The following is a 17,194-nucleotide window of genomic DNA, read 5'->3' on the forward strand; positions in this document are numbered from 1 at the left end:
CTGACGAATCTTATAGAATTTTTCGAGGATGTAACTAGTAGAGTGGATAAGGGAGAACCAGGGATGTGTTATATCTGGACTTTCAGGCTTTCGACAAGGTCCCACATAAGAGATTAGTATGCAAACTTAAAGCACACGGTATTGTGGGTTCAGTATTAATGTGGATAGAGAACTGGCTGGCAGACAGGTAGTTGTAATTCTTTTTGTGCACAACCCGCAGGCATTGCCACTTTCATTTCACTGCACATCGTGTATGTGTATGTGACAAATAAATTTGACTTGACTTGAGTTGAGGCTAGTTCATTGGCTATATTTAAGAGGGAGTTAGATGTGGCCCTTGTGGCTAAAGGGATCAGGGGGGTATGGAGAGAAGGCAGGTACTGGATACTGAGTTGGATGATCAGCCATGATCATATTGAATGGCGGTGCAGGCTCGAAGGGCCGAATGGCCTACCCCTGCACCTATTTTCTATGTCTATGTTTCCACAAAATGCTGATTGACTTGCCGAGTTTTACCAACATTTTCAGCTTCTATTTTAATGCAACGCACACTTAATTCAATAACCCACTTGCAATTGAATTTGAAAACACATGCTCTGAATTCACCTCAGCAACCCCATCAGAAAGTTACTCCGGCATTTTGTGTCTATCAGAAACCTTCATAGCATAGGTCTCCTTTTTATTCCCAAAAGATTACAGACTCTGCGCCTGTACAATTTTCTCTGCTTGTTATGTACTCTGAGATTTGGTACCAAGCCAGTGAGTGTGTTCTGCGAACGAAACATTGCCTCCTGCCTCCATCCTCTCATGCCTCCAGTGCTTCTGGCCTCTCCTGTTTCTTGCCTTGTCTCCTGCACCGTGCCTCACATCTCATGCAACCTGTCTCCAGTGCCTCTGGTTTCTCCTGCTTCCTGCCTCGTTCCTCACACGGTGCAGACGGCCCGAAGAAAGCGTCGGCCTCGGCCTCGAGCAGAGGTGAAGCTCCCCGACCGGACGGTTTCCCGAATGTTCCAGTTGCCGTGGCGACCGCGCCAACAACACCGCGCGCAGCCGCACGCTGTTGGTCCAGGCTCGTGGGTCCCGCCCATGTTGTTTCCCGATTGGTCGCTGGGCCTGTCCGTCATCGCGGCACCACTTCCGGTCGGGCCGAGGGCGCGGGGCCGAGTTGCAGCGACAGGGAGTCGGGACACCATGGGGGACGCTGCCGCCGAGGACCGCTTCGATGGCATTCTGCTCGCTATGGCCCAGCAGCACGAAGACGGCGTGCACCAGGTACGAGGGAGCCGACGCTGTGCGGATGGAGTCGCTCCCTCGGCTCATTGTGCCGTTAGGTCGCAGCCCGGCGACGCCTGGCCCCATACACTCATCCCGGCTCCGGCCCGCAGTGTCCGGAGAAACCTGTCCTGGTGAAAAGCCATCCATTTGAAATCTGTCAGGCAGCATCTCAGGAGAGAAGGATTGGGTGACAATTCGGGTCGAGACCCTGCTGGGATGGATGGATGGGATAATCAGATGATAGAGATGATAATCAGTCTGAAGAAGGCTCTCGACCCAAAACGTCACCCATTCCTTCTCTCCCGAGATGCTGCCTGACCCGCTGAATTACTCCAGCATTTTGTGTCTACCTTCAATTTGAACCAGCATCTGCAGTTATTTTCCTACATATCCCAGCACGTGGATATGTTTCCCTCATCCCCACACAACTTGCTAATGGATCCCTCCCCTGCCCAGCCCACAGTGTGTGACAAGATCAGCTCTCCTACCATGTCGATGGACACAAAATGCTCCTACAGTATGTGTGGGTGGATTCTTTCCCATCCCCGACATTTGATTAATTACCACCCATGTGTTCTCATCCATCTCTTTTATGTGTGTCTCATCTTTGACCACTTGGATAGACACAAAATGCTGGAGTAGCTCAGTGGGTTAGGCAGCCTCTCTGGAGAAAGGGAATAGGTGAAGTCTCTGGTTGAGACCCTTCTTCAGACTGAGAGTAAGGAGAGAGGGAAACTATTGGTATGAAAAGGTAAAGAACCACCAGAACCAGTCTGGGTAGATCCCCCTCTCCAGGAGCCAGTGGCTGAGTTTGTCCTGTTTTTTGGTAGATCCCATCCATATATTCCGCCCCTCCCACCAAGTGCATCACGTAGATTGATCCGATCGCTGAGAACCTTACCTGTATAGACTGATCTCCTTTCCGATGTGGAAAATTCCATTATTCCTTACTAGTGTGTGGATAGACCCTTTCCCCAGGGTGCAGTAAGATCCTTTGTGCCACAAAGCACTGGAGTAACTCAGCGGGCCAGGCAGCATGGAACATGGAAAGATGGTGTTTTGGGTCGAGATCTGATGGTGTTACATGTGGTCCACTAGCAGCATGAGAATTAAGCAAAAATTGTGACCAGGCACTTCACAAGGCAAACCATGTGTGATTTGTTAATTTTCATTGGTTTGTTTTTACTCGTCCAGCTTGTAGATACATTCTTCAGTTTCCTGAGGCGTAAGACAGACTTCTTTACTGGTGGAGAGCATGGAGGGGCTGAAAAAGTGAGTATAGAGGCTCGTTTACAGTCATCAGGAGGTCATACCATAACTTCATTTCTTTCATTGCTATTTTGCTCGATGTAGGGACTTCACAAACTAAGGGGACTGTTGGAGGGATACTGGGAAGTCTCCCCAGAGGTCACACAGTCTGGTGTCTCTTCAACGATCTATCGGTGCAATGTTTTTTAACTGATCACATTATTTCCATAGTTGGTCACAGACACATTCAAGCACCACCAAAAGTTAGGGGTCCAAGTTCAATTGGAGAAAGAGGTGAAACGGGAAGCTGAGAAAAAGGAGAAAGTAGAGCCAGAGGTAAAGGAGAAATCGGAGCCTGAACCAAAGCAGCCGAAAATCAAAGAGCTAACGGATGAGGAGGCAGCTAAACTGCAAAAGGAGATTGACCAGGTGAGTGTATCGCACAGGCCGATCACTACTTTACAATTGGGCCATGAATTTGGGGTTCATTTGGGAATTGGTTAAGGAATCAAAAATGTTGGGATCATGGTTACTCATTCAACTTTGCAGGCTGTGAAGTTTCCTGGGATCTACACTGAGATCCTTCCATAGTGTATTGTAATTTGATTAGGTAAAAGGGGAAAATTAGGAAAGTCCAGAGAATGAGCACCTTAAATTATTTTAAGGAAGACATGCACATAGCAGACACGCTATCCAGAGCCCTTTGCTGAGTACATTACAGCTCCGAGCTGCTACATCTGCCTGACGTAGGCGAGTTCTTAATATTATAAAGCACATACTAGGCGGGACTATTACTAACAAGCACTACGATTGGCTAGCATGCAATAGCCCATCTACAGGTATGTTGCCAGGGAGCACCTATATTTATTAGATTGCAGCAACTTTGGATGATAATCGGGAATTTCAGTGAAGCTTAGAGATGGACCATCTCTAATCTACATTAGCGTCAAAGGGGTGGTAAATGGGGATGTTGTGCTGATGTTATTTTCGGTGGAGGTTGGGTGGTTGCTCTGGGAGTATGCATCATGTGAGAAAAAGGTCGGTTGTTTTTCTTGGGAGCATTGATGCCTACCTCCATACCTCTAGTTCGTGCCTCTGTGGAAATGTAACCATTAAAATAAATTATTCCACCTTGTGAGCTACCTCTGCTGGCCCTTTAAGAACCATGTTTGAGTTGTCATAAACAGAGTATCTGTGTGGTGCTCCATAGAACATGTAGAGCATTTGTAGATGAGTAATTTAGGTTCTTGTATCTGGCACATTAGAGTTGGTTGTTGAGGCACTTTGCACCTTCACAGCATCTAATGTGGTGGATTTGCAACCTGAAAATTGGTCTCGTTTCATTAATCTCAGCAATGATGGATTTTGTGCCATTATGTTCCTATTTGTTGAGTATTATTTTGGATCTACTTATAAACTTGAATTAAAAAACAATCCTGGAGAAACTCACCGGGTCTGGCAGCATACAACGGGGGGTGGAATGGACAGGTGATGTTTTGTGTTGGGACCCTTCTTCAGACTTAATGGAAGGTCCATTCCCTCCCCAGATGCTACCTGACCCACTGAGTTCCTCCAGCACTTTGTGTTTTGATCAATATCCTATCATTGCAGGTTTTGGTGTTTCCATGTTTTTGAACTAGTTACCGACATAAATTGAGGCTGTGGTTAATGGCTTGTCAAGTATGCTTTGTTAACAAAAATTGACTTTGCATTTCTCATCTAGAAAAAGGAACAAGAAAGTGATGTGGATGGAATAACGGCCAATGGGGAAAAACCTGTGGAAAACCAAGAATCAAAGCAGGTAATTGGGAAGCTGAGTCTGTGTGAAAGAGGGATAGAGACACAAAATGCTGGAGTAACTCAGTGGGTCTGGCAACATCACTGGAGAAAAAGGATGGGTGACGTTTTGTGTTGGAATCCTTCTTCAGAGAGGGTTTGCTAAATGGGTGTATCATTTAAAAATGCACGTTTTATCAACCTTTAAATTATTGCATTTAAAAATAATTTGTCTCCATTCATTTATTAAAATTCCTTGTGGTTCACAACAGCTGGCCTTTCTCTCTGGGCTCAGGTGGGCTGTTCAATCACAGAATGAATCAGAGCATATGTACTTTACAGCAGAAGTTACTAAAAAGGTTGTATGATTTAATGATCAACATCCTAGATCGAATGGGTAAAAAAACGAGTTGGAGTGTTCTTGTAACAATGGGTAGATGCATTGGGGTTAAAGGTAAACCATGGGTTGCTTGGTGTGAATAGCCTATTTGAAATTTGTCCATTTCTAAAATGTACCAGAGCAGAGTCTACGTGGAAATCTGCTTCTTAAATCCCTGCCCTGTGACATTTATCGCAGACCATACAATGAGATAACTGTGAAGTTGAGTATCCTGAGAACACTGACTAAGACTCCCTCATTCACCGTGCTTCAACTCTATTCCATATTCGAGTGTAATTTTTAAAGCTTCAGTCCCTTTTGATTCATCTGATTAAATGTTTAATTCTCACAGTGGAATCCTATAATTGGTACAGCCTGGATGGTATTTAGCCTCACTGTGTGACTACCCCAGATAATCTGTGACCATAGGCACAACAACTCAGATTCTATTGCTCATTTGTTTTATGTCTTAACACGTATGTGCACAGTTGTGAAATGCTACTTGTACATTGAGAACTAAAGTTAATGCTGAAACTTAAAATATGTCCCTTTGACCCTTAGGCAGAGTCTGAGTCTGAAGGTGAAGAAGATGAGAAGGATAAAGGGAAACTGAAGCCCAACACTGGCAATGGTGCTGATCTGCCCAATTACCGGTGGACCCAGACCCTGTCTGAGGTGGATGTAAGTGTCATTCGTTTAGCACAGCGTGTTTAGGGGTGGCTAGCGAAAAAATGATGCAACAGCGATATGAGGAAGTGAACTTCAGAGTGAGGATATGGGTAGGAATAACCTCAGATGAAATTAGTTCCAAGTTTATCTTTAGCTATGTTTTGTGCACCAGGATATTTCACAGGGCACTATCCGCTTTCTGCCCTTTAAAATTCGGAATAGAATTCGCCCTATAGGATCATGAGGGAAATAGATAGGGTGAATGTGCAGCGTCTTTTACCCAAAGTAGGGGAGTCAAGAACCAGAGGACATACGTTTAAGGTGAGAGGGGAAAGATTTAGTAGGAACCTGAGGGGCAATTCTTTTCACACTGATTATGTTTGGTGTCAGGAATGAACTGCCAGAGGAGGTAGCTGCCAGGTACTATCGTAACATTTAAGACATTTGGACAGGTACATGGATAGGAAGGGTTTAGAGGGATATGGGCCAAACGTGGGTAGGTGGGATGAGTGTAGAAGGGGCTTCTTGGTCGGCATGGGCAAGTTGGGCCAAAGTGCCTGTTTTTATGCTGTATGACTCCATAGAAATAAATGAATTTTGAATGCAGTATAAGTTCAGGCTGCACTGAAGAGAGGTATGTCTGAATGACATTTCTATCACTCTTAATTTCATGGTGTACGTTCCCAGCTCCTTGTACCATTCCAAGTCAACTTTAGATTGAAGAGCCGAGATCTGATTGTGGAGATCCAAAGGCGTCACTTGAAGCTGGGTTTGAAAGGCCACCCGCCTATAATTGATGGTGAGATGTTCAATGATGTGAAAGTAGAGGAAAGCTCATGGCTGCTGGAAGATGGAAAAAGTGTTAATATACATCTAGAGAAGGTGAGTCGACATTGATGGTGGGTGAAATGAAACCTTATCCATATCCTTTTGGGGAGATGCACAAACTGAAAATAGGAGCAGTAGTAGGTGGCTTTGCGAGTCTGCTCTGCCATTCAGTGCAAATGCGGCTGATCCTCAATCTCGGTACAATATTCCTGCACTCACCCATACCCTTTGAAGCCTTGAAGACAGAATCTCTCTATCTTAAATTTATTTGGGGACATAATTGCCACTATTGTGAAAAAATATTTTTCTCATTCAGTCCTATGTATTAATGTGAATCTGTTAATTACCCCCCACCCCAGTGTAAATACGCCTCATTCCAGCCAGGAATCTAGTCAGTGCAGCACTGTTATAATTTTGTACTTTCAATAAGATTCCCTCTCAGCCTTCAAATGTCTAGTGAACGTTTGGTGCATTAGCTCTGCAGGAAGTATATTCTTAATTTTAATATTGCACACAACACTCCAGGTGTGGTCTCACCTAGACCTTGTATGGTTCTAGTGAAACATCCTTGCTCCTGTACTTAAAACGTCTTGCTATGAAGGCCATCATACTGTTTGCCTTCTTAATGCTTGCTGCACCTGCATGGTTGTTTTAATGATTGGGGTCCAAGGACACCCAGATCCCTTTCTACGTCAAAGTTTACCAATCTATCACTATTTAAATAATAGTGCGTCTTACGGTCTTTCCTATCAAAATGGGCAACATCACATTAATCCACATTGTGCTGTACTGTGTGTTCCTCTCTCTATATGGAGATTAATTTATATATATAAATGATTTTTTTTTTAAACTCGGAAATATTACATTTTTCCCCTTATCCAGGCATGTGAATTTTCCGCATTTCTCTGCATTTCTTAAATCCATTTTTAATGCACTTTTTGCATGATTTCCGCGTTTTTCACTTTGCCAAAATCGCGCTTACCAACGGAGAAATCGGATCGGGAAAAAAAGAAAAGAAACGATGTATAGACTAGTAATGAACACTAGGGTTCCGCAAGAGGTCACTAGGGGTTCCTAGTCTCCCCTAGTAATCCCTAGAAGTCTCCCCGAAAATGTGGCACCTAGGCTGGGCAAGGCAGCCAATCTCGACCTCATCGGGACTTCCACATCCGATCGGTGGATTGAATTTGCAACCTGCGGCCGGGGCTCTGGAACTCCAGCCCAGCTGGAGCCAGCACATCTATCCCCGTAGCCGGCTTCCTTGGCCGGCTCGATAAACCAGCAAAGCTCTGGAACCAAGAGTGCCAGAAAATCAGTGATGGAACTGTAATGAGTAAATATTAAATTTAAGTGCAAGATTATATACCTAAATTAATTAAGACGGGGTTAAAATATAAAACACAGCAGAGAAGCCAATTACCACCTTTTTGGGCTGATTATCAATTAATGTGCGCATTTACTTCAAAATGTTATTAGTATACAGTGATATATTCACATTATTTTGTAATGTCCGTTTTTACTTTGAAATGCACTAAAAGAGGCTTGAAACTAGTAATTTTGTGTAAATTTTCCAATTTTTTGACCCCCGCAAGCGCTCGGCTCTTTTCCTCTTTTTTTTTTTTACATCACTCACATGCCTACGTATCTAAATTATTATGAATAGTTGAGGCTAAGCAATAATCTCTGCACTACCCTCCTAGTCATGAGAAAAGCCTGTTTATTTCTTTGTTTCCCGTCAACTAGTTTCCAAATCATGCCAGCATATTGTCTCCAATCCCATGCACTTTGGTTTTGCACACTTACGCGGACAGTCGTAAAAATCCAAATATATCACATACATTAGTTGTCCTTTATTTATTCTATTAGTCATCAAAAATCTCCAGTGGGTTAGTCAAATACCCATGAAGACTTTGCCTAATGTTGATATTTATTAATTGTCCTCTTACCACATACTGTCTAATACTTCAGATTTTCTCCACAAACTAACTGATTTGTAGCTTCCTCTGGTCCCTCCTATTTTTAGATATTGGGGTTACATTTGCCTGCAGATCCAGGATATTTGCTTCTATCCCGGTCCTTAAATTGCCTCTTAGCCCAATGGGTTTAGAATGTACAGATAGAGTATGCACTGTTCTTGAAGGATCTTCTTTCTGTAAATAAAGATTGGTCTAAGCTTCCTGATCTGCAAGTGAGGTGTCTGTCGTGTGTGATAATTATACTGGGATCCACATTCTGTGAGTGATGCTTCCACTGGTGGTGGGAATGAAGGGGGCATGAGAGTTTTGAGGGAATAGTCCTTGCCCATGGGGCTGAGTGCTGAATTTCAGTTAATTTGTGTTCAGTTTGCATTGTCTATGTTTTCTATTACCAGATTAATAAAATGGAATGGTGGAACAAAATAATGACAACGGATCCTGAGATTAATACCAAAAAAATTAACCCTGAGAATTCAAAGGTGAGTGTCTTATCTGCCTCAGTCCTGTCTTGTGATGAGAAAGGGAATATGCTAATATGCTTCTTGATCAGTGCAGTGACCTTAAATGACCATGTTTTTATTTGAACCTTTTGTAATATGCAGAGAGCCCAGACCACAGTTTTTGATTTTTGTCTGTGGACTTTATAATTTTATTGTTGCCTGTTGCACTGAATTGGTGTGAATAGTTTACCTCCATTTTACAAATTGCTTGCTGAAATTGTGAAGCATGGCTACCGTGTTCTTTCTCAGCCAGGAAGACATCAAACGTGAAACATTTGTAGCAGTGAAGAATCACACCGAGTTTTTTTGTCCTGTGGAGATTATAGCTGAATCAAAAACACACTACATATGACTTGTTTAAATTAAGTACACTAGCTATGAGTTAATTCTCACCATTCTTATTTGGGCCACCCCTTATTTAATTCACAAACCTGTACTCTGCTCGTCATTGATACCACTCTTTGTCATTATTTTAACTCTCCCTATGACATAATATACTTTTTGTGATTAGTTTCCATTTGCCCTTTATGGGCAGTTCTTATTGGTAAAGTTCTTCCAACTATCTAGGCCTTCTAGGCCTTACCAGAATTCCTCCTATTAAACCTTTCAGCATTCTCCTTCAAAGATCACTCTTAAAACCCACTTTTTAGCTCAGATTTTCGGGTCACCACTTCCTATTCTTAATCATCTATTCCAGATTAAATGCCCTTTTAATTTATTTGTCATCATTAACAGGTGGATGCATGAGCTATAAATTTCTCTGCTTCAGCATTCAAGAAAAACAAAGCTGTTATATGGCTCCTGATCAGAAATTAATCAATAACTTCACCTGTTCCTCCATAATCACCTGGCATTGTGGATATGGGAGATCTGGGAGAAAGTTGTTTCAGCAGTTGATTTGTGCTAGGAAAGGTTGAAGAAAATTATCAGGAAAACAGGTGGGAGAGAACATGATGTCTATAGATGAGGGGTGAAAAGGATATGCTGAGAATTGTGAAATATTCATGCAGGACACAATTGGCATTGGTCAGAGTCAATTGGGCGATGATTAAGAGGAGTGTTATCTGAAATATCAGAGACAGGGCGATGGTGGGAGGAATGGGTGTAATTATGTAATAAAGCTTAAGGAAGAAGCCTCCTGAAGGAAGAAGAACATTCCAGGCTCCACAACATGGATAATCAAGCATTATAAGAAAATAACTGCAGATGCTGGTACAAATCGATTTATTCACAAAATGCTGGAGTAACTCAGCAGGTCAGGCAGCATTTCGGGAGAGAAGGAATGGGTGACGTTTCGGGTCGAGACCCTTATCAATACTTTGATCAGCACTTTAATCAAGCACTTTGAAGAACACCAAAGTAAACTCCATTCGTCTGGCTAAAACTTGGATTTGTTTGTGACATCTATGAGAGACATTATCTTTTCTGTGCATTTTCACACATGCTAAAAAGCTACTGTGGCATGTCTTTTGATGTTTGGTTCCCAGTGGCCTCCATGCATATGCAACTTGTGCATGGAAAATTTGCATCTAATTTTTAAATATATGATAGCATATGCAACTGTGCTTTTAGAAAAATCCCATTGTACACGGCACAGAATATTCCATTGCATGATGTATTTTCTAGTCCATTGTCCTATTTCATGTTAACTCTTGAAACGATGATCACAACTGCTCTTATCCTTGATTTTCAAGTTTCCTCGATTTTAAGGCATCAATATTAATCTGTAAAGTTTTGCTCTTCACAATGAGAATAACTTGAGTTACATGGAGACCCACTGATGAACTGCTGTATTCTGTGTCTATAGTTATCGGATTTGGATGGTGAAACACGGAGCATGGTAGAGAAGATGATGTATGACCAGCGCCAGAAAGCCATGGGACTACCCACTTCAGAGGAGCAGAAAAAACAAGACATGTTGAAAAAGTAAGCACGCCTTCACATTTCTGAGATAAACAACACCCGCCATGTGTCTGCCACTTAGTCCAACATCTCCAGAAGCTCCTGAACCTGTTTTAACTTGTCTGGGGATTCTACTTGACAGGGAAATTATACAATAAGCACAATACAATTGTACAATCAGTAATCTCTAGCACTTTCAGGGCTCTCTATGTTAATCGGGAATTAAGTCTGTAAAAGCTGGCCTTATATATACAATTGTGAAATCTGATTATGGAGGAGTGTTAGCTAACCCAAAAGAATGCACTACTTAAAATCTCAAAAATGCAAGAGTACAACCAATTACATTTCTCTAGGAAGTGATATCTGTGATTTGTATTTAATTAAGCAAGCATATTCTATCTAGTGTTTGAAACAATATCCTGGAAAGTGGGCACACAAGCCAATAATGTTGGAAGCATTCAAGAGGTGAGGTTGGGTCAGTGGGGAGAGGAACAGAGTCAACATTTCAGGTCAAGGATGCTTCTTCAGAACTGTGGACATGAAAAAACAAGTGTGTTATAAGCTGTGGAAAGGGATGGAAAAAAGACACGGAATATTTGTGGTAAGGTCAGACCAAAGATGCTAAAATAACAATTCATTTAAAATCCATCAGTAACTATTACAAGAAACAAGTGGAGAGGCAGGAGGGAGTCTAGCTGGTAAATGAGATGGGCATTAATGGAGCAATTTAGGAGAGATCAGTCTGGGAGAGGGAAAGAAAAGTGACAGGTGACTGGAAACAAGGTGCCTTTGTGGACTGAACAGCAATGTTTCACAAAGTGGTTATCAAATCTGTTTTTGGGTTCTGCTTTCGGAGGACAATAATGGGAGTCTCAAATACAAAACATTAAATTAAAAGAAATGCATAGAATTTTGCACCTTCACATGGAAGGTCTGTTTGGAGTCCAGGATGGTGGAAAGGAAAGGAATAATGGGGCAGTTGTTACATCACCTGTGATTGCTTAGAATCACAGCAGGATAAGAGGAATGATTGGTAGTGATGGAGGAATGGACCAGAGATATATGAAGGGACAATCCCTTTGGAATGAAGTAAGATGCATCTGGTGGTGAAATCCCATTGAAAGTGGCGAAAGTTATGAATGATGATCTGTGAATATGGAGGCTGATAACGTGGAAAGCAAGGGCTAGGGTGACCAGTCCTTTCTCTGACTAGGAGAAGGGGAAATAGTTAAGAGCTCTTTCTTTTTGTCTCTTCTAATTTACCTGATTTGGTATCCTTTCTCTGCAACTGCACAGCTATTTTCATCTTGCAATTTAGACAAGGGTTTAAAGATTACCGTTCAGGACATTTTGATGATTTTACTCAGATAATCCTGGCATCAGATTCACCTTACCTTAGAGTGCTTATCTCTTGGTTTGTAAGTATTTTGAGCTAGTTGAGATTGGTATGTTATGCACCATTTTCCTGGTGTTGAAGGGACATGTGGCTAAAGGAGCAGAATTAAGTGGACCAGTTACACAAAAGGGTTCATGAATTTCCAATACATGCAATAGAAATGTGTTAGATACTGTGCCTCCTGTGGAAGTGGATTGTTTCCAGCCAGGTCGATATGCATGTTGCTGTGTTATTTTTCAGGTCATCATGCCCCTCCTTCATTGTCAAAGATTAACAAAGCTATGAGCTGTAACCTCGCCTTTGGCTGATTAGGAAGTGTAGTTAAGAACAGTAACAGCAGAATGAAGCCACTAACAGGGTACTGAAATTTGTCTATAACCAAGCAGCTCAGAATGAACTCCGAGAAATAGACCAATAGTTCTCCTAAGAAGCTCATTTTGTAGCATCAACCTTGTAAAATGTAATCTTCCTGTGTTTCTCTTTAGATTCATGGAGCAACACCCTGAAATGGACTTCTCAAAGGCTAAGTTCAGTTAAAGATATAGGCCCACCCTGGCACTGAAGGGGATACTCAGACTATTGGAAGAGTTTCTACAAAGCTTTTGAGCATTGCCTTGTGATGTGCATCATGGACCCCAAGTTCGTGCACCATTTGGGTTGTTGTTCAGCGCATCAAGCATCTGACATCTGTGTTGCAGTCGCCATGCTGCATCCTTCAGCTGCCATTAACCCATGCCTATGCATTTTCTGGCTGGCCTCATGTCAATCTTATCACCTTTAATGGTGTATCAATCTCACAAACTCTATGTAAACTAGATTGAATGTTTGATTCCTTTTGACCTGACACACTGACAATAGCACCTCTCCATCAGTTGCTATCGGCAATGTGCGTTGCTGTCACTACGGTCATTGTTGTGCTTCAACAGGGCTTTTCCTGACCATTTCACTGCATGAGATCTCCAATTCTTATGGTGTTCAATACCCTTATAACAAACTTTGAAGTGAGAGATGGCATCCTGTTGAAATGCAACGTTTAACAGAAGCCACCCAGAAAATGCTTTGATGGTCTTCTATTCTTTTGTCTTGTTCAGATGAGGATCTGTGTGTATGTCAATCACATTTGGCTACCAACACATTATGCAAACAAGCTGCATTAGAAGCTCTCCTTGTTCACTTGACATTGAGGCTATTTAGTGAGAGTTATGCAAAACCCCACCTGCTGATGAAGTGGAAATGGTTGAACTTTAGTTCAATTTTGTTTCTTGCTGGTTGCTGTGTGTTCCAGCCCAGTCTTTGCCATGTTGATATACATGCTGCTTTGAGATGGGCTACTGTGTTTGGTTTTGAAGTTGTCTGGTTGACTGACCTGTTGCACGCTTCCAGGTGAAGGGCAAAGCGTTGTAAATATATGGGTTGTTGCTCTCCAATTCCTTGTCTGTGTTTCCAGGTCAGTTACAGGGTGGCTAGATAAATTAGCGTGAAGCTGACATGTTTTTTTTAAAATATTGGTTTGCATTGATGCACTGGAACATGATGCTGAAATTCATTTCTCAATAAAGCCAATTCACTGGCAGTTGTGTGGCAATGGTTTGTGGTTTTACATATATTCAACATAAAAAACAGTAACTTTAGCATGTTAACAGCAAAGGTATCCTGCCGAAAAGATGTGATGATGCCTGGGAAACAAGTGAAAACGCCACATGAATAATGATTCCGTTTGCGTGAAGCTGAATAGAGCTGGTTAGATGTTTTTTAATTTTACACTAGACCAAGTAGACCCATTGGGCCCATTCCTCGTTGAATTCCCACTGTGACATGGAAAAATCATGTTTGTTCTTTAAAATAACCTAAACACAATTTGAGTTATTAATGAAAACATAAGTATTAGATCAAATTTTTTCTTTTAAGAATAAAATGAATCTTAATGAAAATCGAGGGTTAGGGTCAGGCTTTTTTTTTAGAATAAAATTAATCTCAATTCGATTGACGTCATACACGGCCGACGGGGAGGGCACGTGGAAAAGATGTTTTTAAAGTTTAAAAAGGTGATTTTTAATGTTTAAAAAGTGGAGAAAAAAAAAAAAAGAACCAATGGCGATTAAGGGGGTGGTAAAATTGTGGCTATCGTGTACCGTTTTGGCTGTAGTTCAATAACAAACTAAATCTTAGATAGATATCTACAGGCTAAAGCGGATGATCTCAAACTAGAGCACATGGAGACTTGCTGATAACCTCTTATCAAACATTCTGGTTTATCATATTATATCCAGTAAAACAAGAATATAATTTCCCTTCAATTAAATTAGGGAAGTTAAAGCCATTATCTATTCTAGTCCACTTTTCTTGTTTGTTCAATAAATATTTAGTTAATTTCTGCATTTATTTATCATGTTTAGTATTGATAAACAGAAGTGAGTGTTTAGACTTCTGGCCAAATATCATATGCATATTGGAAGTTTCCTGTTGGTTTTGAAGATTAGCTCCACTCCTTGGCTGTTTGTTTGGAGTGAGATGTAACATGAGAGAATTACATTTGAGTGCCTGATTCTGAAGTGGTGTTGGGTACAATGAAGTGGTATGTTCCTCTTCATCCTGCAGAGCCTCCTGAGCTTCCTGCATCTTTTCTTGTGCTTGGTGATTAAAGGTTGTGAGTGGGGAAGAGACAGCCCCCCCCCGCCAAACACGCTGTTGAGTTCAAGTCCATTAGCCAGATACACACTATTTGTTCTTTTTACTGTGACCTGTCATGGCCACCTGATTACACTGAATCAAGCCAAACCCATGGCCAACAGGGTATTCAGCCCTGGGTTTTTTTAAAGTACAAAAATAATGAATTAACCAACATTTAAAAAAAATTAACATGAAAATTGTGATGCTAACCAATGGTTCTACAACAGAACCAATTTTGGTCATTGTCCAACAAAGGTCATCACTGACCTAATGCTGTTTTCAATCTTTCTCACTATAATAGTCAGTTATACAGCATGGAAACCAACCCCACAACCCACCATGTCTATTGTACCCATCTATACTAATCTCATTTATCAATATTAACTAGAGCTTGATATACCGTGAATATTCAATACCCAACATTTTGCCTCCATATATGCCGCCTGATCAGCAGTTTATGATTTTATTCTGATTTAGCCCATCGTGATTCCAGCTCCCGACCACGTTCCACCACCTGTAGTATTTCCAGAATACATTCAATGGAACTGAATCCAAAATAGTATCCAGTTAATAGAAAATGTCACATAAAGACACAAAGTGCTGGGAGTTACTCAGGTCAGACAGCATCTCTGAAGAACATAGTGATGTTTGGATCTAGACCCTTCAGACTCGATCCAAAATGTTACCTATCCATCTTCTCCAGAGATGCTGTCTGATGTGCTGAATTACTCCAGCACTCAGGAGTTTCGTGTATTAACCAGCATTTCCAGTTCTTTGTTTTTACAAGATATCACAAAACAGTTGGTAAAACATCTCAGTAAAAACACAGAAACACTAACAACAGGAAATGTAACATCATTATGTTGGCCATCAGATAGATGAAATCGACCTGATATTAACAACACTCGGAGATATAGTCAGTGAGAATTGGCAGATAATGCAGACAAAAATATGTAACTCAAAGTTAAACAGCATAGATTGGTTAGTGTACTTGGTAGAAGGGCTCTGACACCATTGGTGAGACCATAAATTTGTCATGGTAACATTCTATGGAAGGGGTTTCAATGGGTTACTTTGGGGCCTGTCCCACTTAGGCGATTTTAAGGCGACTGCCGGCGACTAGGCTGTCGCAAACAGTTCGCCGGGCTGTCGCGGGCATGATCGTGAGGAGTCATCCAAAGATCATAGTGGATCTCGGCGTGTCGCTGAGAAATCAAACGGTTTGAAATTTCTCGGCGACAGCTAGCATGTCGCCAGGTATCGTAGCTTATTGCGGTCGCTATCTCATGCTGTCCCCAGGTTTGATAGGTTCTCTTAAGATGCATTTAGAAGCACATAATATTAAAATAAGTAGTCATTTCAAAATACCATAAAATGCTTGTGTTTAACGAATTTATTTACAATCAGGACATTTGACAGGTAGATTGGAGGCGACAGTTTGACGGTCAGGTAAGCGTGGGAATTTTCGCGATGTTTTTGGCCTCCGCCATTACATTTAAAGTGGGCTCCAAACCCAGATATTCAACCCAGAAACCAGATATGCATCTCCCTTACATTTTCAAAGAATGCCCACACACTTTTCACAAAAATCCACTGAACCACTTTTTAAATTATTTTTTTAAATACAGCTATTAGTAAACTGGAAGTAAATCCAGTTTATCCTTGTTACAGTGAAGCTTGGTTTTTAAGTAACCCATACAAGGTGTTATAGTTCAAAACTCTCAAGTACTTACCGACTTGTCAGTGATTTCAGCGAAAATTAGGACGCCGGAGAAGCATTGACAGCATGGGAATTTTCGCGATGTTTTTGGCCTCAGCCATTACGTTTAAAGTGAGCTCCAAACCCAGATATGCAACCCAGAAACCAGATAGACATCTCCCTTACATTTTCAAAGAATGCCACACACTTTTCACAAAAATCCACGTAACCACTTTTAAAATCTTTTTTTTTTTAATACAGCTATTAGTAAACTGGAAGTAAATCCAGTTTATTCCTTGTTACAGTGAAGCTTGGTTTTTAAGTAACCCATACAAGGTGTTATAGTTCAAAACTCTCAAGTACTTACCGACTTGTCAGTGATTTCAGCGAAAACCAGGACTCCGGAGAAGCATTGACAGCGTGGGAATTTTTGCGATGTTTCAGAAGACGCTGTAATCGTGACCTGACTCTGCTTGTCGTGGTAATTGTCGTTGGGTAAAAGAAAAGTTCGGCGATCTGCTACGACTTTGACAGTCGCCGGCAGTCGCCAAAAAAATCGCCTAAGTGGGATAGGCCCTTATAGCAGGTAATCGGGACGGTTTATTCAGCAGAGAAAGTGGCTTCAATGGGTTAATCAAACTGGAAAAATTATTAATTGGTTAATAGAGCACTGGAATACATAAATGTCCTAGCAAAGGACTGACACTACATTGATCTACAGCACCATCTGCCTGCTGGGATGTGCAGCACCAGACTCCTCACTCAAGAGTCGTAGCACCATACAGCATGGAAAAGGCCTTTCGATCCAGTTCGTCTGTGCAACCAAGTTGCCCTATCGGCCTAATCCCACTTGCCTGCACCTGGCCCGTATTCCTT

The 17,194-nt window shown here is 41.6% G+C and overlaps 1 protein-coding gene across 1 annotated transcript; it reads left to right on the top strand.

Moving 5' to 3' along the window:
• The first annotated feature begins 990 nt into the window (after window positions 1-990).
• nudc (nudC nuclear distribution protein) lies at window positions 991-13,547 on the top strand. The gene is made up of 9 exons (XM_078423186.1): window positions 991-1,272; window positions 2,470-2,547; window positions 2,755-2,952; window positions 4,247-4,324; window positions 5,240-5,359; window positions 6,035-6,229; window positions 8,547-8,630; window positions 10,459-10,577; window positions 12,435-13,547. The coding sequence occupies exons 1-9, from the start codon at window positions 1,006-1,008 to the stop codon at window positions 12,484-12,486; spliced, it is 1,191 nt and encodes a 396-aa protein (XP_078279312.1). The 5' UTR covers window positions 991-1,005; the 3' UTR covers window positions 12,487-13,547.
• The last annotated feature ends 3,647 nt before the right edge of the window (window positions 13,548-17,194 follow it).

This window comes from Rhinoraja longicauda, chromosome 27 (assembly GCF_053455715.1).
Source record: "Rhinoraja longicauda isolate Sanriku21f chromosome 27, sRhiLon1.1, whole genome shotgun sequence".
Taxonomy (NCBI): Eukaryota; Metazoa; Chordata; class Chondrichthyes; order Rajiformes; family Arhynchobatidae; genus Rhinoraja; species Rhinoraja longicauda.